The 25,505-nt window shown below is 37.8% G+C and overlaps 2 protein-coding genes and 1 long non-coding RNA gene across 3 annotated transcripts; all 3 read left to right on the top strand.

Moving 5' to 3' along the window:
* The first annotated feature begins 224 nt into the window (after positions 1–224).
* On the top strand, positions 225–16,828 carry LOC111390845 (F-box/LRR-repeat protein 4-like). Its single transcript, XM_023015974.1, has 5 exons — positions 225–302; positions 14,452–14,544; positions 14,630–14,851; positions 15,462–15,658; positions 16,639–16,828. The coding sequence occupies exons 1-5, from the start codon at positions 225–227 to the stop codon at positions 16,826–16,828; spliced, it is 780 nt and encodes a 259-aa protein (XP_022871742.1).
* A 45-nt stretch (positions 16,829–16,873) lies between these two features.
* On the top strand, positions 16,874–18,734 carry LOC111390868. Its single transcript, XR_002702004.1, has 3 exons — positions 16,874–17,200; positions 17,763–17,839; positions 18,536–18,734. It is a non-coding gene; the product is annotated as an uncharacterized LOC111390868 (long non-coding RNA).
* A 3,822-nt stretch (positions 18,735–22,556) lies between these two features.
* On the top strand, positions 22,557–24,296 carry LOC111390854 (crocetin glucosyltransferase, chloroplastic-like). Its single transcript, XM_023015981.1, has one exon. It carries the CDS (start codon positions 22,599–22,601, stop codon positions 24,009–24,011), a length of 1,413 nt encoding a protein of 470 aa, XP_022871749.1. The 5' UTR covers positions 22,557–22,598; the 3' UTR covers positions 24,012–24,296.
* Positions 24,297–25,505: the final 1,209 nt, after the last annotated feature.

The following is a 25,505-nucleotide window of genomic DNA, read 5'->3' as shown; positions in this document are numbered from 1 at the left end:
TAAATATCTATACTTGGACTTGGGGGGTTATTATTTATAGTTCAAAAATTCTTTCAATTTTTACCCAATCCACTGGCTTTACTTCATTAAAGTCCATGCATTACATAAATGACTATACTTGGACTTAGGGGACTATTGTTACGTGTTGTCATACTTGGCCAACCTACTTGGGCCTATGGCCCACTCAATTTGAACCACGTGGCGCTCTAGCCAAGGTGTCATGTATGGCCGAGGCCCTTCATGTCGAGGGTCATATGCCAAGGCCTATGAAGATAGCCGAAGCCCTAAAGCGGAAGCACTACGTGAGTGGCAGAAGCCCCGAATCTGAAGCCGAACCAGAAGCCTCTGAACCATGAAGGAACGTCTTCCATGATCACTTCTCCCAAGAGATTTTCTACATAAAGATCTGGTTAGAATGATTGATGGAACCTTTGTTATAAGTGTACATGTCAAGTCTTGTCATAGCATGAGGGTTCTGCATAAGCAATAAATGTGCAGCAAGCTAGCAAGTCAAGGATGATGACTAGGATTGGATGTTTGGATTAAAGAGATGAGGCCACGTGCCACCTCATCTAAGGGCTGTCATTTCACGTGTAACACTATAAATACTTCCCTTGTATAACATTGAAGGGCTAATGTAAGAATCAATACAAGAAACCACACTTTATTCTCTCTTTCATAATATCTTGCAACACAATACGAGTTCATACATATTTACATGCACATTCCTGAGCACCGATTGGTAATTATTGTACAATCGGATTACGAACATCCCGTCGGATTCCGAACGTTCTTGTCCCGCGTCGTTGAGCTACTCCCACACCCTTGATCCATTCGTTCTAGACCGTCCACTTGTCTTAGCGTGTAGGACCTTCGCTCACGTGTGCACGGGTGGGTTCGGCATCTGTTGACAATGTTTTTTGGGGTCAACAATCTTAACCGACCGCTTCTTCAACGTTAAGGGACGTTTTTATTGATGAACAACCCGTAATTTCTCCTACTCCCATATATATAAGTATTCCTTTTCATTTGGATAAGTTGATGAAGTTGTGTTTTTTAGTTTTATTTGGTTCCTACTGCTTTATGAATAAAGTCTTGTTCCTAACTGACTAAAACTTGGGAATATGAGTCCGTTCAATATTTTTACCTGAATTTATTCGGCTGCACGGGACTATTTGATAATTTGTATTTTTTTGGTAATGCAAATTTTACGGGATGAATAAATATTATATATTCTATGGGACTTCAATTGGATGGAAATTTCTATATTAATACATCTTTGAATACCTACTTACATTATTTTCTCCCTTTTCTCTAACTCTTCCTGAACATTAGCTCAATCGTTCAAAAGTTTTTAGATCCGGCACTACATATAAAGAACTAGTCAATTATTAAATTGCCCCAGAGTGAGGATCTTGAAAGATAATTCAGTTGTTGTACTTGTTGACACACAAAAGTTCAGCCCGAATCGAATAGTCCAAACGATGAAGCCCAATTGGAGGATCCCCAAATCAGATAGCCCAAAGAACGGCCCAATCAGACAATGCAGGATAAATGCCCAAATAGGGAAGCCCATGAACGCGGTAATACCATCGTCCAAGGTTACAAGTCGCCCAAGATTTGAGTGAATGGATTGCCATGCAGTCGCCCAGAACTGTGACCCTGTTCTCGTCCAAACCTTCGAGTCGCCCAGGATCTTAGCAAACATAAGATGCTATGGTTACCCAAAGGTGCAGTTAATGAAGCAGTTATTGAGTAGCCCTATTACGTTCCACGATTCAAGGAATTCAATTGAAGACGGTTGAATGACAAAAGTAATGGTAGCAGTTAGAGAAGGTAGTTCCATGACAAGTTGGCCACTATGAAGAAAGTGGGCAGTTATAAAGCGATCAAGCAGTTTTTAAGCGGTTGATCACGAAGAGATCATCCAGGAAGTATAAAAGGAAGAAAAGACATGGAGCAAAGGACCCCGAATCAAACACTCTCAAATAAAGAATATGTAACTTTCAATTTCTTAGTTTAGATTTAAATACTTCTTTTTAGTAACTCGTGTGCTTGTACCCCTTGGAGGTATATTCCCTTACACAATCGTCTTATCCTTTTTTAATTGTCAGCGACTAACCCGCGAGAAACAATTTGGCACGCCCAGTGAGATAGTGGTGTTTGGTGTTGAAGATACAAAAGGTGAAATAATATACCTCAGAGATCCGATAAGGAGGCAGCAAGTCAGGGAGGAGTCCAGTCTGTGATCGAGCGATATGAGGAGCAGCATAGCTCTCCATGAACAGATGGATAGAATCAGAGCAGTAACAGTCATTATGAATCAATGACAAATTTGAGTCCTCGAACTATGCCTGCACTACTTAGAGAACTCACGCAAGATGTCGTTGAACAGGTAAATCTTCGAAATATTTATAATATGGAAAGATTTACCCAGAATGGAAATGCACATTATGACAACATGACCAAATAACTGAATACTTTGAACGAAATAATGAATAAGTTAGTAGTCCAAATTTGTCAACCAGTTATGCCTCTTGCAAACCACTTTCAAACTAGGACAATTGTGGGACATAGTCTCCCAGTCCTAAATCCAAGTCAAGGGTAGAACCACCTTTCGGTCCCTCTACTTCAAACCAAGGGGATGGTGTAATGCCAAATCAGAATAATGGTAGTGGTACGCCTAACTTGGGGGGTAATCCAAATGTAAGAGATAATGTCCTAAATAATGGGCAGAATACCCCACGTGTTAATGAGGGAATAAATGTTCAGGCTAATGGTAACAATGGCCCAAATCATGGTAACTTTGTTGTCAATCAGGGACCAAACATCAAGCCTCAAACAAATCAACCGGTTAACCAACCTGTAGAAATTTCATATGACCCCAAAGTCATGCTGAGGAATCAAATTATGGAAATCGTACAGGATCAGATGGCTCTTGGGGTACATTCTGTCATTAGGCCGACTTACACAAAGTCATATCCTGATTGGGTAGATCAAGCATATCCATGGCCTAGAGGGTATAAAGTGCCAGAATTCTCACTGTTTACCGGTTTAGAAGAGGTGTCTACTCTAGAACACATAGGGCGATTCACACTGCAAAGTGGAGACGTAACTGATTACCATAAAATGAGGCTTTTCCCTAGTTCATTAATAGGAGTAGCTTTCTCCTGATTCATCAATTTGCCAGCGAACTCTGTTCAAACATGGCAACAATTGGAACAATTATTCCACGCTCAGTTTTATAAGATTGAGTCTGAAGTTACTTTAATAGATTTGGCGAATCTACGTCAAATGCCAAACGAATGGGCAGAAGGTTTCCTCCAAAGGTTCAAGACAGCAAGAAGTAAATATTTTGTACCTTTGCCCGAAAAAGAGTTTGTTAAAATCGCTCAAGGTTGTTTGAACTTTGATTTGAAAAAGAAATTCCAAGGCAAGGAATTTCCTGACCTTTTTCAATTGAGCGCGAACGTGATTAGGTATGAACGATTAATAAGAGAAGAAGAGCAGATAAAAATTTTTAGCAAGGGGACTTATTATAGAGACCCAAATTTTGATCTTCATACCATCAATAATGAGTCATACAATCAGACCGAAATGTGTTTGGCCGAATTAGTCAAAGGAGACACGTATACTTGTCCTATAATGGCTAAGCCTAGACCATCGGGTAAGGATGAACCTATGAAAGATGAAAACATAAAAGCTAGAACGTTCTCATTCGATGTAACCAAAGCTGACCTTATATTTGATAAATTATATAAGGATAACCAGATAAAGTTGAGCGATAAGCATAAATTATCAAGCCCTGAACAAATTAAGGGTAAAAAATATTGTAAGTGGCATAATGCATGGTCACATTTGACTAACAATTGCTTGGTTTTTCGCCATGTGTTACAGGATGCCATTGAATCAGGACGAATTACGTTCGATGATAAGAAGAAGATGGCAGTGGATGAAAATCCTTTTCCACAGGCACTTAGAGTGAATATGGTGACGTCTGGTTTCAAAAACAAGTTGCCAAAATTCAAGTTGGTTATAGATGATAGAGAAGAAGACCTTGGACCACATCCTAGTGTCTTTAAGCGTATTAAAGGGAAGGAGCCAAAAAAGGAAAAAGACGTCTTGTGTGCAAGATGTAAAAGAGAAGTGAGTGGGAATACGGAGAAACCAGGGATATGGCAGCATCCCCATCGCCCTACTTTCTTCCCAAACGCTCAGCCTGGTAGATGGCGAGGTACATCGTTCTATAAGGGACCGCCTTTTGAGAGGCAGTTCAGGCCAGTAAATAATGGGAGAACATTCAGGCCGCAACCTCGCCAACCATATGTATGGAATTCGTTCCAGTATAATGCAGGAAAGGCGATACTCTTTAACGAGATGACTAGGACCCAACAAAAGCGTGTCCAACGAAATTATGGACGACTGATGAGGCAACAACAGGGAGTGCCACATCCTAAGGCACCTAAACTACTCGAGGTAGCGAATCAAAATGTTCTCAAAGACAGTGAAGAGACTGGTACAGATGACTCAATGAAAGAGTTGCCAGAAACTTCTTCTGGGAGATCGAAGTTTGAGAGAAACAGAAGGGATGGAGAAGATCCAGATCAGCCCCTTACTATTCAGTTCGGTACGTTACCTCCTAGCGTGGCTAATAACTATTTACTAGCCAATGAGTTCAAGAATAAAGAGAAAGAAGAAGAAGAAAGAGAGGATAACGAAGGAGAAGCATGTGTGCTGGAATATGAAGAAGGCCAGACTTCTAGAGAGGCCTACAATGGTGAGGAAGATGATGGTATGACAGACATTTAAGAGGAAATCGACTTGGAAGCAGAAAGAAGAAGAAAAGGAGTATCGTACAATACTCTATTGAAGCAACTACATCGAGAGGGAGTTCGTGAAGTAGACTTATTGGGAGAACCATCTGGGCGTTCTTTCAATTTTTACGTGCTGTATGGGACGCCCAAAAGGAAGAAGAGAGTGCCTCACTCTGAAAAGTATGGATCAACTCCAAGAATAATGCCTCCTCCCACAAGTTGGATAACTGAAGATGAAGCATCAAAAAAATGGTAAAAAGGAAATTCAGGAGACAGAGGCTCAGTGCGATATGCTGCACGTTGACTTATCACAAAAAGATAACTCGACAGAGGACAAACAGGAAGTGAAATTAGAGGCTACCAAAAAGGTTATTTTTAAGTGGCCAGCCATGAAATTGACTAAACACTTGAGGCCGTTGTACGTTAAAGCTCTAGTTAACGGCATACCTGTGGCAAAAGTGTTTGTCGACAATGGAGCAGCTATAAACACCATTCCATCTAGGATGATGAGGAAATTCGCAAGGACAGAAGGGGATATGATTCCAACAGAAGTCATCCTTACAAGTTTCAATGGAGGAGCAACTGCAGCTAAGGGAGTTATGCCATTGGACATAACTATATGGACAACTACTAGGACCACAGTCTTTTTTGTAATAAATGGTCCTACTAGTTACAATGTGTTACTAGGAAGACATTGGATACACGGAAGTCATTGTATACCCTCATCGCTCCATCAATGCCTGGTTTTTTGGAATAACAAGGGTGAAGCAGAGGTAGTGTAGGCCGATCATAGGCCTTTTGTCGCAGAAGCAAACTCGGTGGAAATGTTCATGTACGAAGGAAACTATGGACCTGTGGGGGTAGTCCAAGGTGGAGAAGAAACTCAGATTATCGCACAGAGTGAAGAGCCATTTTCAGTGGATGCACTCACTGAAATGTTCAGTCAGATGAGACCAAATATAGTGGCCCTAGAAAAGCCAGTAATTGGCAAAAGAATAATCAAGGAGTCTTGAGTGAGTTCTAAGCAACACAAGCAAATGGCCGATATTCAGGCCTTCAAAGCCAAATTAACGGCTTTCAATAAAGAATGCAAGGACAAGACGAAAGAAGAGGCAGCCCTGAAAGCGTTGAAAGACAAATTAGCAGTATTCGAATTGGAACAAAGTATTGGCTGAGAAGTCAACAAGGTGGATTGTTTAGAAGAAGAAGTACCTACAAAGGAACTAGACGATGAAGTAATGTGGATCATCAAGCCTGGACACGCTCAAGCACAAGACCTTCTGATTAAAGTGAATATTGGCAATGAAGGAGAAGATCGTCCAACATTCATCAGCCAGATGCTCGATCAAGAGGTTAGTGATAAATTAATCACTTTGTTAAAGGAGTATAAAGATTGTTTTGCTTGGGAATATGAACAGATGCCTGGTTTAGATAGAGACTTGGTGAAACATAGTTTACCAACTAAGCCTAATTTTAAACCTCATAGGCAACCTCCCAGACGTTTTGCTCCTAATGTACTCTCTGAGATTAAGAAAGAGATAGAGCGATTATTAAAAGCAGGCTTTATTAGAACAGTCAAGTATGTCGAATGGTTGTCCAATATCGTGCTAGTACTAAAAAAGAATGGTAAACTAAAGGTGTGCATAGACTTTAGAAATTTAAACATAGGCACACCCAAAAATGAGTATCTAATGCCCACGGTAGATTCTTTAGCAGACTCAACTGCCGGACACGTCATGTATTCTTTCATGGATGGGTATTCAGGATATAATCAAATTTATATAGCTGAGGAAGACATACACAAAACTGTCTTTAGATGCCCTGGGTCTCTAGGATGTTTTGAATGGGTAGTTATGCCTTTCGACCTGAAAAATGTAGGAGCAACTTATCAAAAGGCAATGCATTTAATTTTTCATGATATGATAGGCAAGTTTGTTGAAGTGTATGTAGATGATACAGTGGTCAAATCCATTAAAGAGGAGGACCATTTCGAACAGTTAAGACGTTCATTTGAGCGAATGAAGCAATATAAGCTAAAGTTGAATCCCCTGAAATGTGCATTTGGTGTTAATGCAGGGAACTTTGTTGGTTTTTTGGTACACAAAAGAGGGATTGAACTTGATAAAAATAAAGCGAAGGCCATTTTAGAGGCCAAATCACCTAGCAACAAAAAAAAATTGCAAAGGTTTATAGGCCAAGTAAACTTTTTAAGACGCTTTATTTCTAACTGTGCAGGGCGAACTAAAGTCTTTTCGCCACTTTTAAAGTTGAAAAATCAGGACGAATTCGTCTGAAAAGAAGAACATCAAAAGACTTTTGAAAGCCTGAAGACATATTTATCAAGTCCACCAGTGTTGGTGTCACCAATCCAAGGACGGCCAATGAAAGTGTATGTATCGGCTGAAAAAGAATCAATAGCTAGAATGGTCGCGTAAGAAGACCAATTTGTTGAAGAGAGGACGATTTACTACTTGAGTAGCCGGTTAACAAAATGTGAATGTAATTACTCTACTATCGAAAAATTATGTCTTGCATTGTATTTCACATGTATAAAATTAAGGGCTTATTTACGGCTCGTAACCGTTTATTTGATTTCTAGAGTAAATTTGATTAGGTATATGTTCTCTCGCCCTATTTTACACCAAAGGGTAGGCCTTTGGACATTAACTTTATCAGAATTCGAAATACAATACATAACCCAAAAGGCAGTCAAAAATCAAGTTTTGGCTAATTTTCTAGCCGATCATCCATGCCTTGACATGCCTGAAGAAATTGAATTAGAAATCAATTCGTTCGAACTAAAACCTTGGGTGTTGTATTTCGATGGGTCAAAAACTTCTAAAGGTTCAGGAGTAGGAGTATCATTGATAAATCCTTTAGGGATTTGCTACAAGTTCACATTCATTTTGGATAGGATGTGCACCAACAATCAGGCCGAATATGAAGCCTTAATCGTGGGCCTAGAACTAATGATAGATATGGGGGTAAAGAATGTAATCATTAGAGGCAATTTTCAATTGGTAATTCACCAATTGATTGGTGATTTTAAACGCCAAAGTGATTCCATCATGAGTCAATATGAAATCGCCCAAGAGTTGTTAGAAGAATTCGACCAAATAGAACTTCAATGCGTTAATAGGATATGTAATGACGTGGCAAATGAGTTGGCCCAGATGGCCTCGGGGTACTCAAAGGTTTTAAATTGGAAGTTTACTTGTGAGTATGGAACCATATTGCCCGTGATCCAAAGAAGGGCGAGAAGGATTGAACTTCATTGCGTACAAGATGGAGATGTAATGGATTGGAGAACAGAGATTAAAAGGTTCCTTAAAAAACCTAATGAAGGAAATAGTAGAAAAATAAAGCTGCGTTTGCTAAACTATACACTAATAAATGAAGAGTTGTTGAAGAATCGCTCTGATGGTATATTGCTAAAATGTGTAAGTTTGCAAGAAGCCATGACGATCATGGCTGAAGTGCACGAAGGGATATGTGGAGCTCATCAAACTGGCCAAAGGATGAGATGGTTAATTATTAGGAGTGGATATTTTTGGCTAAAGATGGGAGAATTATGCGTTCAGTATGCAAAGAGTTGTTTAGCGTGCCAAAAGCATGGTCCAATACAAAGGGCACCAGCACGAGAGATGACACCTATTATTAAACCTTGGCCGTTCAAAGGTTGGGCGATAGACCTAATGGGGAAGATTTATCCCCCATCGTCCAAGCAACATTCTTTTGTTATAGTTGCAACTGATTATTTCACTAAGTGGGTAGAGGCTGTACCTTTAAAGGAGATCGCCCAAAAGAATGTCATAGAATTTATCCGTGATCACATCATTTATAGATTTGGAATTTCACAAACTTTGATGGTAGATCACGGAACATCTTTGAATAAGGATCAAGTGAATAAATTCTTGAGAGAGTTTGGGGTTAAATTAGTGAACTCCACACCATATTACGCTCAATCCAACGGACAAACAAAATCTTCTAATAAGATTCTAAAAAGTATCATAAGAAAAATGATAGATGAAAATGCCAGAAATTGGCACGAATGACTAAACAAGGCCTTATGGGCTTATAGGACGTCGCCTTGGCCAAGTACAAAAATTACTCATTTCCAACTTACTTATGGACAAGAGGCCGTTTTGCCTATCGAAATCAACGTGCAATCGATCAGAGTGTGTTTGCAACATAAGTTAAGTGGTGATGTGTATACCGAATCACTAGTTTAAAACTTATTGGAGTTTGACGAATTAAAGTTATACGTCCTAGATAGATTGCAAGTTCAAAAATGAAGAATGGCTAAATTTTATAATAAAAAAGTTATAGCCAAGTCGTTCAGCCTGGGCGAATTGGTTTGGAAAACAGTACTTCCTTTGGATAGCAAAGATCCAAAGTATGGCAAATGGTCACCCAATTGGGAAGGACCATATAAAGTAAATAATGTGTTGCCTAATGGAGCCTATCATTTGGAAGATTTAGACGGCACCAAGCACATGAGGTTCATTAATGGCAAATATTTAAAAAAATATGTTCTTCCTTATGGGAAAGCGAACAAATAAAAGTATAATCAAATCACATTGAACGATCGTAGAGTAAAAAGGGCCAGAGCGAAATACGTTCAAATAAATTCCTTTATTATCAAACGTTCATTACAAAGCTGCAAAATACAAGATGCTAAATGCTCTATAAACTACAATTAAGAGCAAACTAATCTCCCGGTCGATCGCCGAGTAAGAGGGTGTACTGGCCTTGATCGTCATCCCGATCGCACCGCTGCAAAGGCAACCAGAGAGGCCGAAAAGCACTCTCAGCAAGCAGAAAGGAAGATTAAGCGCCTTCACATCGCCTTCCTAAATGCATTGCTGCAATGACGGGTAAAGAGGTTGAGAAGCACTCTCAGCAAGCAAGGTGGCTTGCAGGCGCCCTCAAAAATTGTCTTCCATCATCGAACTCCTTGTAAGGAACATGGAGATGATGGGAAGAACTTCGCCGGCCAAAGAATATTTCCTATATCTCCCATACCAAAGGTGACATCAAGAAAGATTACAAAATGGGCGGATCAGATGATCCATTTCCATGGAAAACGAAGGTTTTGGATTGACTGTCAAAATGCCAAACAATGGCAGCAAATTGGTTTTTGGAAGAAGAAAATGGAAATGAAGATGGAAAGTGTGAAGTATACCTACATTTATAGGGGAGTGAAGGTAAAAAGACAGAATATGAATAGCCACATTCGTGCCTAGCAAATGGAATCAAGTGGCCCAAAGTCTTGGGAAAAGAGGCAGAAATATCAAGAGAAAATGTGCAAATAATTTTAGCAGAAAGCAGTTAAATGCTTGAGCGATTGACAATTAAAAGACAAACATCAATAAATACACAAGAAGCTAAAATAGTTATTCATTAACAATGATGGTTGCTGTTATGATCAAAATTAGCAATGGATATCAGTACAAGGTTACAAAGGAAAAGTCAATACGAAATTATAAAAAGAAAAAGTTAAGGCATTATATGTCTTAATTACAATTCGCCCGATACCAAATGAATTCTTTCCCTAAGTCTTCCCCAGTCCTCGCTCTGCCGAGAAGAAGTCATATTCAATTCAGCCACAACATCATCATCAACCTGCTCGACCAAAGACTTAGTTCGCTCAATTCCTTGGGGGGGCATTACGCTTTTTAGCAGCCATTCTCGCCTTGCAGTCGTCCATCTTGGCTTGAAGCTCCTTCATCTGTGCAGCCAAACTAGTCATCAAAGAGTCTTCAATCATGACTTCGAAAGAGATTTCTTTCAATTCATCCTCAGCTTTGTTGATCTCCAGAAGCAAGGACTCTTTTTCAGACACGGCGTGAAGATATTGAGTACTTTTGGCCTTCAGTTCAACATTTTTGGCCAGCAAGGGGAGGACCTCGAAATGGACAACTTTCAACGTCGCTTTAAAATCAGCAGAAAGATTGAGCGACGGAAGTGCCAGTGCTTGCTCCAATTTCGTATTCAAATGCTCAAGCTTATCCTTATGCTTGGTAGCACTAGCCTTACTGATGTCCATATCCATGAAGGACACATACTCAAATATCGACTGCTTGAAGAACTTCATGTCTTCCTCTGAAGAAGCAGAAGGAAGACTGGCTGAAGCAGGGCGAGATGTCTTGACTTGCCCCTAGGAAGTGAACAAGTCTTGGATGGAACACACAATTTTATCAGCATCCTACAAAGAAAGTTACCAACATTGAAGGTTTTCACTACACTAAACAAAGTGAAAGTAAAGGTGAAGCAAAGATTACCTCATCAGCAATCTTGGAAGGTGGCATATCCCCAGCCAAATCTACCACCTGTGGCTCCACCATTCGTGAAGATTTCCCCTTGTCTAAGCGAGAAGAACTTGTCACAACGGGCAGACTCATGGGAGCATCTGCAGAACTCAAAAAGCAACAAATCAAAAAAAAAAAAAAAAAAAAAACAATAGCACAAGCAAAGGTGAAGCATCAAAAAATGAATTACCTTCTGCTTCGATGTTTGGGGGTCGACACCCTGGGAAGAAGGTGGCTCATCCATTGGTTGTGATGAAGATTCTGGGACTGAAGATTTCTTTTTAAGCGTAGTCCCTTCATCAGCTGGTTTGGACGAAGCAGCCTCAGCAGAGGACGATGAAGCAGGAGCTGCCAACACCAAAACCTTCAAAAGAGAGGCTGGACTTTTCTGAGAAATCCAAATAAACCATCAGCACATAGAAAAGTTTCAAGTATGGAAAGGTATGCTTGTGAGTAAACCAATTTAATTACCTTCCTCCTGACGATGAGAGGGGTTTCATTATCATCATCAGCATCATCCTCCAAAATAGGAGATGCTGAGGCTGGCCGTTTGCGGCTTGGGGCACTTTTAGTTGCAGTGGGCTTGGCAGGAAGAGAAGTCGATGGACGAGCAGACTGTTTAGCACGAGCAGAGGAAGAGGGACTCCTAAAAGACATAGGAGTGACCAAGTTAGGAGAGGTGGAAGAAATGTTTGGCTGGTCCAGTGAATGGAAAGCACGATTGGCATCAGTCGCAAACAATCTGCGCTTCACTGACGGCCAGAGTCGTCCAAAAAGGGGATGGATGGCACGGTTAGGATTGAAAGGGGCTAATGAAAAGTTGCTCCTCCCAAAAGAATATTGCGAGTATATATAGCTTTTGCCTCTGCCTTATTAATGGTGTGGAAGCGGTCTATTAAATTTCTTGAATAGCAAGGGGAACGGGCCAAGTTTGGCCAAAGTCAAGTTAGCGAGCAAAAAATTGGGGAGCGTATATTTCAACCCCATCTTTGGCATTGGTTCCAGTCAAAATATCATGGAACAACTCCCTCCTGGTCAATAATTGAATCCAAACGAACAGAGAGGTGCTCGCACTATCCATAGTGGATGGAGGTTGCACATAATCCGGAGTCAAAAAGGGAGGAAAAGGAAAGAAGGAAGGGATTGAATCCAAAGTATAAAAGAATGAAAAAATATCCCTTCTGGACATATTTACAGGAGTCAGGGGATCAATGGCTAGCCCATAGCAGCTACCAAAAGGACTGGAAAAGGATGGAGCACCAAGCGATGGAAAATAGGCTCTCAACCACATTTGAGTGAACCAAAGAGGCCTACTGCCAGTGGGAGATGCACCATTCTTCAATTGGGATTGAAGAGAAGTCATGCCTCTATAGAGGGCAGCTAAAAAGAAAGAACACAAATTTAGAAGCCTACCATGCGCCAATTCGTGCGCTATGGGTAAATAGCTCATGGAGGGCTTCATGCTTGGCACACACAAAATGTATTTACAAAGCCAAACCTGAAGAAAGGCCACACGCTCAGCATGGGAAGGCTCAACGCTCGAATGGTTATGACAGGTTTGAAGGCTTGAATAAGACTCGGTAAGTTTTTTATCAAATTTTGGGGCGACACCAGAAATCAAAATACTAGGAAAAATGGTATAGCCCAAAGGTAGCAGATTTACTAGGGCCCTAACATTCCTTAAGGTAATGGACATGGGACCAAGAGGAAAAACAAAAGTATTATACTCAGAAGATCAAAAACTTAAAGAGATTGGAAAAAGTGTTGGGTCAAAAATAGGGGGTTGAAGAGAGATTTTTAACAAATCAGAAATCATAGTACTATCAAAAATTGCCTTGTAGGACCATGGTCCACAAGGCGAGCATGCCATTTACGAAAAACGACATCAGATTTAGGCCAAGTGCGAATACCTCTTTCGCGAAGCGGCCTCAGCGACAAAGAGTTTAGAAACGAAGGGTCCTGAGTACAAGGGAACAGCTAACCGACCGTCGCTTGTTCGATGGCTTCGACGTTGTTAAATGAAGGACCTAGATAGAACTCATTGAGTTCAACATTGGTTGGTGTAAGGAAGTTCGGAGTTATATATGGCCAAATGAGAAGTTTCTGGATGTCTTCGAAACTGAAGGAGTCACCAGACTGGGATTGTGAAGTAGCCATTAGGAACGAAATAGAGTTTGTCGAAGTTACGTAGCAGAGAAGCAAGAAGATGAACAGTAATATTGCGAGAGAGAAACGCGAAACAATGAGGCGTGATTTAGTGGTGCAATGAAATGACGTGTATTTGGGGGTTATAAGGGTTTGCAAACGTCGCACCTTTTCAGGCTATGGAAGAAAACAATGATTGAAATTCTTGAGAATTTCGAATGTTGCTGGAAAACACAAAGTGAATATGGCAAAAATTAATAATTGGTATTAATTCTGCCATATTGGGGGGTAATTGTTGACACACAAAAGTTCAGCCCAAATGGAATAGCCCAAATGATGAAGCCCAATTGGAGGATCCCCAAATCAGATAGCCCAAAGAAGGTCCAATCAGACAATGCAGGATAAATGCCCAAATAGGGAAGCCCATGAACGCGGTAATACCATCGTCCAAGGTTACAAGTCGCCCAAGATTTGAGTGAATGGATTGCCATGCAGTCGCCCAGAACTGTGACCCTGTTCTCGTCCAAACCTTCGAGTCGCCCAGGATCTTAGCAAACATAAGATGCTATGGTTACCCAAAGGTGCAGTTAATGAAGCAGTTATTGAGTAGCCCTATTACGTTCCACGATTCAAGGAATTCAATTGAAGACGGTTGAATGACAAAAGTAATGGCAGCAGTTAGAGAAGGCGGTTCCATGATAAGTTGGCTACTATGAAGAAAGTGGGTAGTTATAGAGCGATCAAGCAGTTTTTAAGCGGTTGATCACGAAGAGATCATCCAGGGAGTATAAAAGGAAGAAAAGATATGGAGCAAAGGACCCCGAATCAAACACTCTCAAACAGAGAATATGTAACTTTCAATTTCTTAGTTTAGATTTAAATACTTCTTTTTAATAACTCGTGTGCTTGCGCCCCTTGGAGGCATTCTGTTTTATTTTTCCAATTGTAAAGTCATCGCCAATAAAAACACCCCTTTTTGGGACTTTGTCTCAAGAGGTTTTGTCCTTTACACAATTGTCTGATCCTTTTTTAATTGTTAGCGACTAACCCGCGCGAAACATTACTCTAATTTGATTAATGGACGTTTGACGTCAAATAGACTCCGTATCCCAAAACAGCTCCTCCTTATCGTTGTTCGATCTATCTAGTTGCTTCATATGTGTAATTTTGTAATGTCCTAGGTTCACATGTGGAGGACTGAAATTTCAATTTATAGTAAATATGCTGAAGTACATTACTCTTTTAGTCACTTAATTTGCCTTGGTAGTTTGCATGTAATTAAAACTGCAATTAAGATAAATTTATTGGCTTTCTAGTGGAATCTCTCTATATAAATGTCTTTCTTTGCTCTTGATGTAGGTGAGACCAAGTCTTATCAATCTATTTCCTCTCACTTCGATAACCGAATCTGAACTAGATAAAATGAGAAAGTGTTGTTTATCAGACTCGGGGTTGGCTGCCATTGGAGGTGGCTTTACCAAACTTGAGAGTTTGAGGTTGACTTCGTGCTGTAATGTAACAGATATAGGGCTAATATCTATTGCTGAGAAATGTCAATTGCTGAAGTCTCTGGATTTACAGGTGATTGCCCATTACTTTTACTTGCATTCCACCATTTATTTTTAATTATCATTCTGTTCGAGTCCAGGAATACTCTGTTTTGGATCAAAATATTGGCATGCTATCTCGAAATCATAGAAGAACATTTGCATTGTGTGAGAATTTAGAATATGAATCTGGCTTTTCTACTTGCACTTTTGCTTTGACATATATAGCTGTTTTGTAGTAAAATCTAGAATCCTTTTGCTTATTTGTTTAGCCTGTGATATTAGAAAGACACAGAATGATTAATGGGAGTGGGAAAATGTGGGCGAAATTGAGTTTCGTTTGCTCGATTGGAGGGAAAGGTCTAAAGTGATGGAAGAAATGGAGTGAAAGTGTTTTTTTTTTAAATCTTTTATTTCAACTAACATATGTCGAAGAACCATGGGTATAAAGTGGTGTCTCATCTCTCTTTCCACTCTTCCCATCTTCCTTTCATACCAAACCTAGCCTTAGGCATGCTGTTTATTTGGATTCCACTAAACTCTTATAATATGTTGATCATGTTTAAAATTATCAGTGATTAAACTCCGATTACTGCCTATGTAATATGCTATGCCTAAGCTTTTGTTATGACCTTTTCTTAAAGGATATTTGTGTTGCAGATGAAAGTCTAGCTGCTATTGCAAAATATTGTACTCGACTCGAAGATTTGAATTTAAAGCGTTGCAAAAGTTTGACTGATACTGGATTCGTTCAGTTAGTCCTTGGTCGTGGGAGAACTTTGAAATCTCTTGGTCTTGTGTTTGGAAAAAGCCTTATTGATGTGTCGTTAGAAGCTGTGGGGTTTCACTGCATATCTCTTCAAATTTTATTGATTTAATCTGCGTTCATCAACAACAAAGGCTTGCTTTCTATAGTGAAAGGATGCTCTCATCTAAAATCTCTAAAGCTACTTTGCTTAAACATTGCAAGCGGTTGGAAGTTTCTGTTTATCTTTGGAATTATTGTCTCTAGACTTCGGTGAGAAATTGACAGACAAGTAAGTTGTCTTTTATGACTTTAAAAATACGGAATCCCTGCCCCCCATTGGAATTACAATGATATCAATTTAAGGATTCTCTTGATCTCATTATTCTCTTATATTAAGTACAGCAGCTTTTAGTATGTGTATTGTAATTGTGCCTGTTTGATGTGCTTCATTTGGAGGCATATAAAAATATATATTTTTGTTCAACCACCAATTATTTCAACATGTTTTGTGTCTCCATACTTTTACCCTTCTGTTTGTACATTTAAGGGGCTTCTACCACCTATTGTTTGAAACTATAAGCAATGTGGATTAACATAGGTTTTCTATTTAATTGTGGTTCAGGTTACGAATGCAATTTGAACTTATTAACTCTGTTTTCTTTTGGAGATTAGGCAAGTTATGATTTTTTTAAATGACATAAGGTATGTATGTCTGGTGCAAAGAAATGTCATCTTTAGGTTTGTTCGTTTCACTGATAACGCAGGGCAGATTTTTTTTCTTATTTTTGAATTTTATTTGGCTAGTGATGCACATTAAACTCATCGTGTACCTCCATGCATGCCTCAAGTGTCTATTTTATGTAATTAATGCCTTTATGGGAGTCCATATGATAGATTGGGTATATTTTGTCAAAATGGAACAACTTTAATTTTTATCTACGTTAGAATATGGTGTTTTATATGGTGCTTTATTTCGAATTTCTCCACTTTTTTTAGGGGTAGGAGTGATGAAGGAGAATGGACAATATTCCTGCTAGCTCACTAATATTATTCTTTCCTTCACAACTCTGCAGGAGCCTTTGTGCTATAGGAAAAGGATGTAAGAGGTTGAAAAGTCTTAGCTTAAACATTTGCCAAATTTTGAGTGACTTGGGTTTGGATTCTATTGCTGTTGGCTGTGCGGAGCTTATGTGTCTTGAAGTCCTTCAGGGCGACGGAGTTGGAATAGGTGGACTGAAATCTATTGCAAAAGCTTGCACATAAGCAGCTTGACCACTTCTTAACTTCTTATGAGATTTTAACCCACAATTACTTTGGTGAGGACCTTAACCACTTCCAAGTGATGGTCTAAACTGTTTCTTGCTTTGAATCACGTTGTTACTGTACCCTATGTTTCAGATCATTTACAAATTTTATTCTTACACTCTTTAATGGAGCCGCCTTACTAAGTTAGTGGTGCGGCATGGGACGTTCCAACAATTAAATTATGATGGATTAAGTGAAAGTGCCATTAGTTGGAAGTACCTGCAATCTCTTCAGTTGATCAATTGCTCGAGTATTTGGGATGAAGCCTTATGTGGTATAACAAGAGGGTGCAGGAACTTGAAGAAGCTCGATATTTTCCATTGTCCTGGGGTACTTTTTTCCCCCCTTAGCTATGAGTGCATCCATCACAATTGAAACCTTTATGTTTGTATAACTCTTTATCCTTGAAGATTAATTCATTTTAGTGTTTGGAAAACATCCGAATTTGTGATGTTCTGTTTATTATAGGAAACAGTTCGTTAGTTTACTTGCATTTCATTATCATCTTTATTTCTCGCAGTGGAATTACGAGTACGCCCTGATTTAACATCCACAGATCATCTAGCTAGATTGTTTTACTTCCCTTAGATGATTATACTTTGGTTCGTTGTCTTTAGTTGTCCATGATATAATTGGTTATAGAAGTGGTTCAACTATCTTCATGTATGAGATCATCATAAAATGTTACACAAGATCCCTTCACGCTTTTGGCTGTTAAGACTTAATGAGCCTTGTTCTAAGATTTTACATGAAATGTGATCCACTATACTTTGTAGGCTTTGACGTTTGTTGTTGTCCATTAATAGTTTTTACTTTTGTGTGTTTATTGTTGTTCTCTGTCACCTTGGTTTCTCTAGTAATTCATTTTTATTTTTCTTTTCATTATGGATAGGTGGGGGATGAAGGGATAATTTCTGTTAGTCGGAACTGTAAATTTCTTACAGACCTCATCCTATGTTACTGCGACCAGTAAGCAATCTCTCCTTTTCCTCCTTCAAATTCATATTTTCCTGTCTTTTCCTATATCAAGTCATTAGATTTTATGCTGAAGGTAGTTCTATTTACAAATTTTTTTTGTCATACTTGTCCTATCTTTTTCTGCATCACATATATATTGGATTATGAAATCTGTTACTGCAAAGATTGGTATTTATCTAATCACGTGGAATAAATGATGCATTCCAATATACTACTAATATTTGTCACCTCCTTCACAAGATTATCTAGATTTTGAAATACATAATACATATTTCATTTCGTTCTAAATGTCTATCCACTATGCAACCTCCGACCTCTCTATGTTCGGAGTGATTTGCATGTATAACTTCATAAAATTGAGAGTGCATCCACCATTATTTGGATATACCATGAAACGTGGCTAGATGAATCTTGAGATATCCAAGACAGGGATATAAGACGTTTGTATTAAAAATTGACAGTTCCAGTGCAAAACTGCTGGTCGACCGGGTTTCAACCTAGATTTTTAATAACCAAACCTATTATTGGTCTGGTTGCTGGTTTTTCTGATTCGACCAGCCGTGTCTTCCAAAACTAGTTATTTTAAGATATGATATGATGGAACATTGCCAAATTGAAATAACGTTCAAAACTTCCCATGATTTGCTTTAGTCTTTACTCATCTGTAGTCGCTTCCCATTTGTACAGAAGCTGGGAGACAAAGGCATGTCGGCAATAGGTGTTGGCTGCCTATTACTTAAGGATTTGAAGATATCAGGCTGTGAACAGATAACAGATATAGGTCTTGGCTTTGTAGCTAGAAACTGTAAATTATTAGAACCCTGCAGCATGACGGAATGCTGTGGGATTTCAAGAACTGGAGTTGCAAACTTGATTGGCAGTTGTCGAAAAATATTTATTTATTTTTTTCCTTGTAGAATTCACTCTGATTGTTGTGGCTACGGCCTACGTGTGTGAAGGAATTATTTCAAACAAGCTAGCAGATTACATGGCAACACAATACAACAATTAATTTTGCATAATAATAATGATAACAACAGTAACAATGATTACAAAAATAATAACCATCAAATTTCAAACCAAGCCTAACAATATCATATGCTTTTGACTTCTTGTCCGTTCACTTTAATGTTTATCCCTTCAATGACAGGAGAACAAACCAAAAAAGTAATGAGATGGAACTTGAGAATCCAATGCCAGAGACAGAAAGACGTAAAATATTTGGAGAATGTTTGGTGGGGATTAAAATGAGATTTTTTAATAATTTGTAATGGAAGTTTTTGAAATGTGTGACTAAAAAGTTGTGCGATCATGAAAGATGTGTTTAATATTGATTGTTTGAATTTGATTTAAATTTTAATCCAAACTAAACAAGCTCTTAGGCGACCTTATAAGCTACATCACTAATTTTCCATGTGGAATGACTTGTTCTATTTCTCTAACACCCTCTGCAAGTGCAATCTACATTTTGGGCATGAGGTAGACTTGTAGATTGGAGAACAATTATAATAGCCTCTGTGGGCTTAAGTTATTTGGTACTAAAGTTAATAGATTAGGGGAGACTTGCTTAGTTATTAGTTGACTTATTAAAATTTTGTGAAATTTATAATCTTTATTGCAAATTTTTATTTTCATAGTACTCAATTTAATATCAACAGTAATGAAGAGATATTTAATAAGGAAAGCATCAATTTCAATTGAAGGTCAAAATGTTAATAAAAAGAAATCTAGTAGTGCCGGAGTGTTTGCTCAAAGATGAAAGAGATATTCAAGTTTAAAGCTATATTGGATATGAAAGTAATAATCGAAGCCAACGTGATATTGGCCATGAAAGTGATGTTTATTCAGGATGAAAGTGATGTTTTCTGAGATGAAAGTGATGCCGTTCGAGATGATAGAGATATTTCGGGTAAATTGATGTTGCAAACTTTCTACAGATCTTAGCCTACGAGTTCTAATTATGGAATATCGTGTTAATGTTTGGGATGAAGTTTTCAGAGCATACATATGAAGGGGTCCTTATCAACCTCCCAAACATAAATTTCTGCAGAAAACATATGGAAAATCTTTTCTGAAGCGTTTTCAATCTTCTTGGTTGGAGTATAACAAAGCAAAAGATGCTGAATTTAACTTTTCTGTTATCTTTTTAAATCAAGTGTTGAACGAGGATGAGGTGACACTTTTGTTGAGCGAGGATTCTCAAATTGGAAAACAAAAGAAAATCTTCAAAAGCACATTGGAAATTACAATAGTGTACACAATAAAGCTCGGATTAAGTGCGAAGCATTCATGACTTTGAGGGTACAAAAAATAGTGTACTTCAATCTTCTGCAATTATACTTGGTTAAAATTCGTGTGTTTTCATTATCCGGAAGTGTAAATTCGTGTGTTGGCTTCTTGGAGGCAGGAAACCTCAACACCATTGCAAGTTGTTAGAAAAAGCCCAGCGACAATAAGTAAGATATGGAAATAAGCACCAAGTGTCACTAGGCTAATCGATCACATATCAGAAATCAACCCAATTTCAAATATAAATACATCAGTAAGCTAAAAGGCTATCCAATTAAGTAATACAAAAAGAAACACAAATACATGTATTTTTGGACATTTTCAATTTTATTTTATTTTTTTTCTTTTTAATGTTCGAAAAGTTTTAAATTTTTCTGGAATTTTTCTATGTTATGTAAAGCAATGAAAACAAGCCAAAACAAACAGAAATTTGAGTTTTAAAGTTGAATCTGCCCCCAAAGTCAAAGTTATATTGTTTTCAATTTAAGCATAAAAATAAGCGAAGGAAGGATAGAAATACTTCTCGATATCATGCGATGATTCATTCTTTCGCATGCGTCCCTGTATCCTCTTTTTTGGACACCTTTGTTTGGTGTCAAGTTATCTCCATGAAAAGAGACACGAAATATAATTATTTATAGGTCAGTTGCATAAAGAGAAGTATGAAATCACGTGAAATCTAGGTTAAATTATTTTGATGACCTTGACTCTAAATTTATCAAGAAACCCTAAAATAATAATAATAATAATAATAATAATAATAATAATAATAATAATAATAATAATAATAATAATAATAAATAAGAAATAAATAAATAAATTTCATGACGGAGAATAGTTCTCATTCGGTGATGGTCGACGAATAGTTGATTGCTTCGTGGTGAATAAGCATGATGATTCAATGGCGGGCTATCATTGTAGGTGTGCTATCATTGTACGTGTATCAGTGGAGTCAAGATTTACTGTCTCATTTTGCCCTCTATCCAATTAATTCTTGATATGTCATTAATAATTAATATGTCATCTCAAATTTATCCTCATTATAACTTCACAATTAACCTACTAAATTAATGACGTGTTAAGAATTAATTGGATAGATAGCAAATCTTGACTCATATTTGTGCGTGTATCCCAACAATATATAAAAGAGCAAAGTTTGTTACTATTCATAAGACAACATCTTTGTGTCATGCTGTGTCATATATACGTTTTTTTTTCCTTACTAATGTAAATTCTGGTACTAAGTATTCTATCACCAAATGTTAACACTTAGGGTCCATTTGATTGCAAAAGTGGAAAAGGCAAACCAATTTTATACAATATGGAAAAGAAAAAATCACAAAAACCATGAAAATTCGATTTCCATGGAATTGGCCAAAAACATGCTTAAAAAAATGAAAGGTAGAATTGTAAAGTAGAGAAGAAAAGACGAGCATGTCTTTACCTCCTACAACCTATGCGATAAAATTCTCTCCCAAGTAGCAACTTTTCAACAGTAATAACTAATCACATAATGCATAAATTCTCTAACCTTTTTCTTTTCATATTTTACTTGTAATGTCTCCGTCTTTCAGTTTTTTCCTAATTTGGATTTCAATTTTTCATTAATGCAAGTAAAGCTCTTGAATAGTTGGTTAAGTCTTTCGATTTTAATTCTAGGCGTGGATTAGCGATGTTGATGCCTGTTTGGTTTGAACAAGATTACATTTTTTTCCACCATGTTATGTTTTGTCACAACTGTATTTGATATCCATTGTATGATATTTCAAAGTTTGGTTTGAATTTTAAGCTCAATTGGTAATATTTTTTTCCAACATGTTATGTTTTGTCACAACTGTATACGATATCCATTGTATGATATTTCGAAGTTTGGTTTGACTTTTAAGCTCAATTGGTAATGAATTAGTGTCGTGCTACGTTCACCTAACAGTATATTTATTTCAAGTTGGCTTTCGTAATTCAATTATTTTTACTTAATTATTTTTAAATTTCACGACTATATATGTTATCTTCACATTAAGACTCTATTAACTTAAGTATATGTTGAAATATACTTAAGCATTTCTCGAGCTGGAGTAGACTTTTTAGTATATGTTGGCTCATGTTTATAAAGATTTAAACAACTTTTTATTTACACGTAATATAGAAATTACAAGTATTATCCGCATGTCCATTATCCCTTTCTATCATTGCATAAATAAAACAGTTTATATAAATTATCCATACATATGTTGTCACATGAATTCAAAGAGGACTAAACGTTTGTCGTAAGAAACCAAAAAACTTAAAGTAGCGACGTTTTTATCATATGAAGATTGAAGACTAATGATTTTACCCAGCAAATTTGTCTTCTTTGAATTAGACAAAGAATCTTGTGTAATCACAAACGTCATGTCATAATCATTAATCTGCTATAAAATCCAAGCGATACACTACTCGTCCTTCGTGTGAGTTTTCCAACATGGTGAATTGCCATATCCTTCTTGTGAGTTTTCCAGGACAGGGACACATAAACCCGTCCCTCCAATTTGCAAAGCGCCTTCTGCAAATCGGAGCGAAAGTCACCTTTTCCACAAGTCTATCTGCAATCAGTCGCATGTCCGAAGCTGCCTCGACAATACCAGGCCTGACTCTGGCTCCTTTTTCTGATGGCTACGACAATGGCTGGACAAGCGCTGACGATGTCCGAGATTTCATGTCATCTTTCAGAAATTGCGGTTCTGAAGCTGTTAAAAATCTTCTCTTGGCTAAAGAAAACGAAGGCCACCCGTTTACACATATGGTATACTCTACTCTCGTTACATGGGCAGGTGAAGTGGCAAATGAGCTTCAAATCCCATCCACGCTTCTTTGGAATCAACCGGCTACCGTTTTTTATGCTTATTACTTGTATTTCTGTAAGAATGAAATTTTCACAGGAGAAAACAGTGAAGTTGTTGAACTTCCAGGACTGCCATTAGTGCTTAGTTCTAGTGATTTGCCATCTTTTATGCAATCTTCAAGCCCTGTGATCTACAATTTTTCTCTTCCTATTTACAAAGAGCATTTTGAGATTCTTGATGGAGCTGGGACCAGGCAGAAGGTACTTGTAAACACATTTGATGCATTGGAATTCGAAACCTTAAGGGCTTTTAATAAGTATGATTTAATGGGCATTGGACCTTTGATTCCTTCAGCATTTTTAGATGGAAAGGATCCTTTGGACACCTCATTTGGAGGTGATCTCATACAGAAGACTGTAGATTATATTGATTGGTTAAATTCGAAAGACGAATTATCCGTTATTTATGTATCTTTTGGAAGCTTTTCCAATTTATCGAAGCAACAAATGGAAGAGATTGCTAAAGGACTGATCAAAAGCCAGAAACCATTCTTGTGGGTGATTAGAGACAGAAAAAGTGGTACAGAGGGGGAAGAAGACAACACGCTAAGTTTAATGAAAGAAGTGGAAAAACAAGGTATGATTGTTCCATGGTGTTCCCAATTGGAGGTTTTATCACACCCTTCTGTGGGCTGTTTTTTGACTCATTCGGGGTGGAATTCTTGCATAGAAAGCTTGTCTTCCGGGGTTCCCATGGTGGCATTTCCTCAATGGGCTGATCAACCTATGAATTCAAAACTTGTGAAGGATTATTGGAAAACTGGGCTGAGAGCAGCAGCTGCCACAGATGGAGGAATTGTAATGGCTGATGAGATTGCAAGGTGCTTAGAAATTGCTATGGGAGGTGGAGAGAGAGGAGAAGACATGAGAAAACAAGCTCAAAAATGGAAAATTCTGGCTAAGGAAGCAGTTAAAGAAGGTGGTTCTTCCAATGTGAATCTTAAGGCTTTCACGGATCAGATTGTTGGATTAAACCAATCATTGTCCAGTTAATTCAAAACTGTTTTCTCCTATCTTAATTATTGATTCAAAGGCAGATTGATGCAACACGGAAACATCCACAAGTCTACTACTCAAGAAGAAAAAGATTTTGAAAGAAATCTGGATTTTAGTAGTGTTATGAGTTTGATATTATCTCAATGTTATCTTTTACCAGTTTGTTTAGATTGAAAACTTGGATTGAAAGCCCTTTCTGTATATATAAAGGGACTTAAGTTTTTAGTGCACAGACGCCCTTGAATATATTAAATAAATTGATACTCTCGCCCCCGGGGCATAGCCTAGTGGTGCAAAGGATATGAGTGAGGTTATCTCACGCCTTGCTGGCAGCGTGGAGGTTCGATTCCTGAAATATGAAATTTGATTTCTTGTAGGCGCAGTGTACATGTAGCTCTTGTTACCTGACCTGCTGAGGCACATCTCTCGATTTACCTTCCTCACAAATCTCTAGGGGCGGGGCAGTGAGAGTTCTCAAGATTGGGGTTCAATCCTTTTTTTTTTTTTTAATAAATTGATAGTCTCTTACTCTATATTCTTTCTTAAAGCTTTTTTCTTTTTCTTTCCTTTTCTTCTTCAATTATTCGTTGTTACATATGCATACTCAACCAGATTTTGCCCCTGCTTGGCAGCGATTACATGGAGATTTTAATTAGAAAATAGACCGTCAAACAGTCATGTGAATCCTACTGTAGCAACAATCTTTGACTCAAAAATTAACAAATAGTTAAAGTGAACCGATGAACAGGGGCTTAGTCCACAGCCGCCCTTGAATATATGAAATAAATTGACATTCTCTTACCCTATATTCTTTCTTAAAGCCTTTTTTCCCCCCTTCAATTATTCGTTGACGAATTGTTACATTCTTTGTTTCATATGCATGATCAACCAGATTTTGCCCCTACCTGGCAGCAATTATATGAAGATTTTAATTAGAAAATAGACCATCAAACAGTCACGTGGGTCCTATTGTAGCAACAATCTTTGACTCAAAAATTTACAAACAATTAAAGTGGACTGATGAAAAGACTTCTGTGCCCCTATGTTTTTTCAATCCTCACCAAATTAGGCATTTTTGGGATTTCACATTAAAAAAAAACGGCTGCTTCATTGAGTGGGACCCACTTACTTTGTATAACGTTTTAATTTATGCTAAAGTCCGAATAGAATCCGTCTCAGACAGGCGCTTTAAAAATAAGATCTGTTCAAAGTAATTAATATTACAATAAGTGTGTGTGGGGACAATATTTATTTATTAATTTTCTAAGATACTTTATACATAAAAAATGAGGAATGGCATACTATTAAAACCAGTTTTAGTAAAATCAAATTTGTATGTTTAAAGTAAAACAAAAGTCTCCTGTAGGGCTTAGATTACCTCAAAAATTTAAGAATTGTGTTGGTTACGTCAACTAGTATGCCATCTACTCAGTGCTAACTTGATTTGATCCCTAGAGTGAAATGACAATCACTCGTGTCTAGATATGCTCA

This window comes from Olea europaea, unplaced genomic scaffold, assembly GCF_002742605.1.
Source record: "Olea europaea var. sylvestris unplaced genomic scaffold, O_europaea_v1 scaffold722, whole genome shotgun sequence".
Classification (NCBI taxonomy): Eukaryota; Viridiplantae; Streptophyta; class Magnoliopsida; order Lamiales; family Oleaceae; genus Olea; species Olea europaea.
This window is presented reverse-complemented; position numbering and strand designations above follow the sequence as displayed.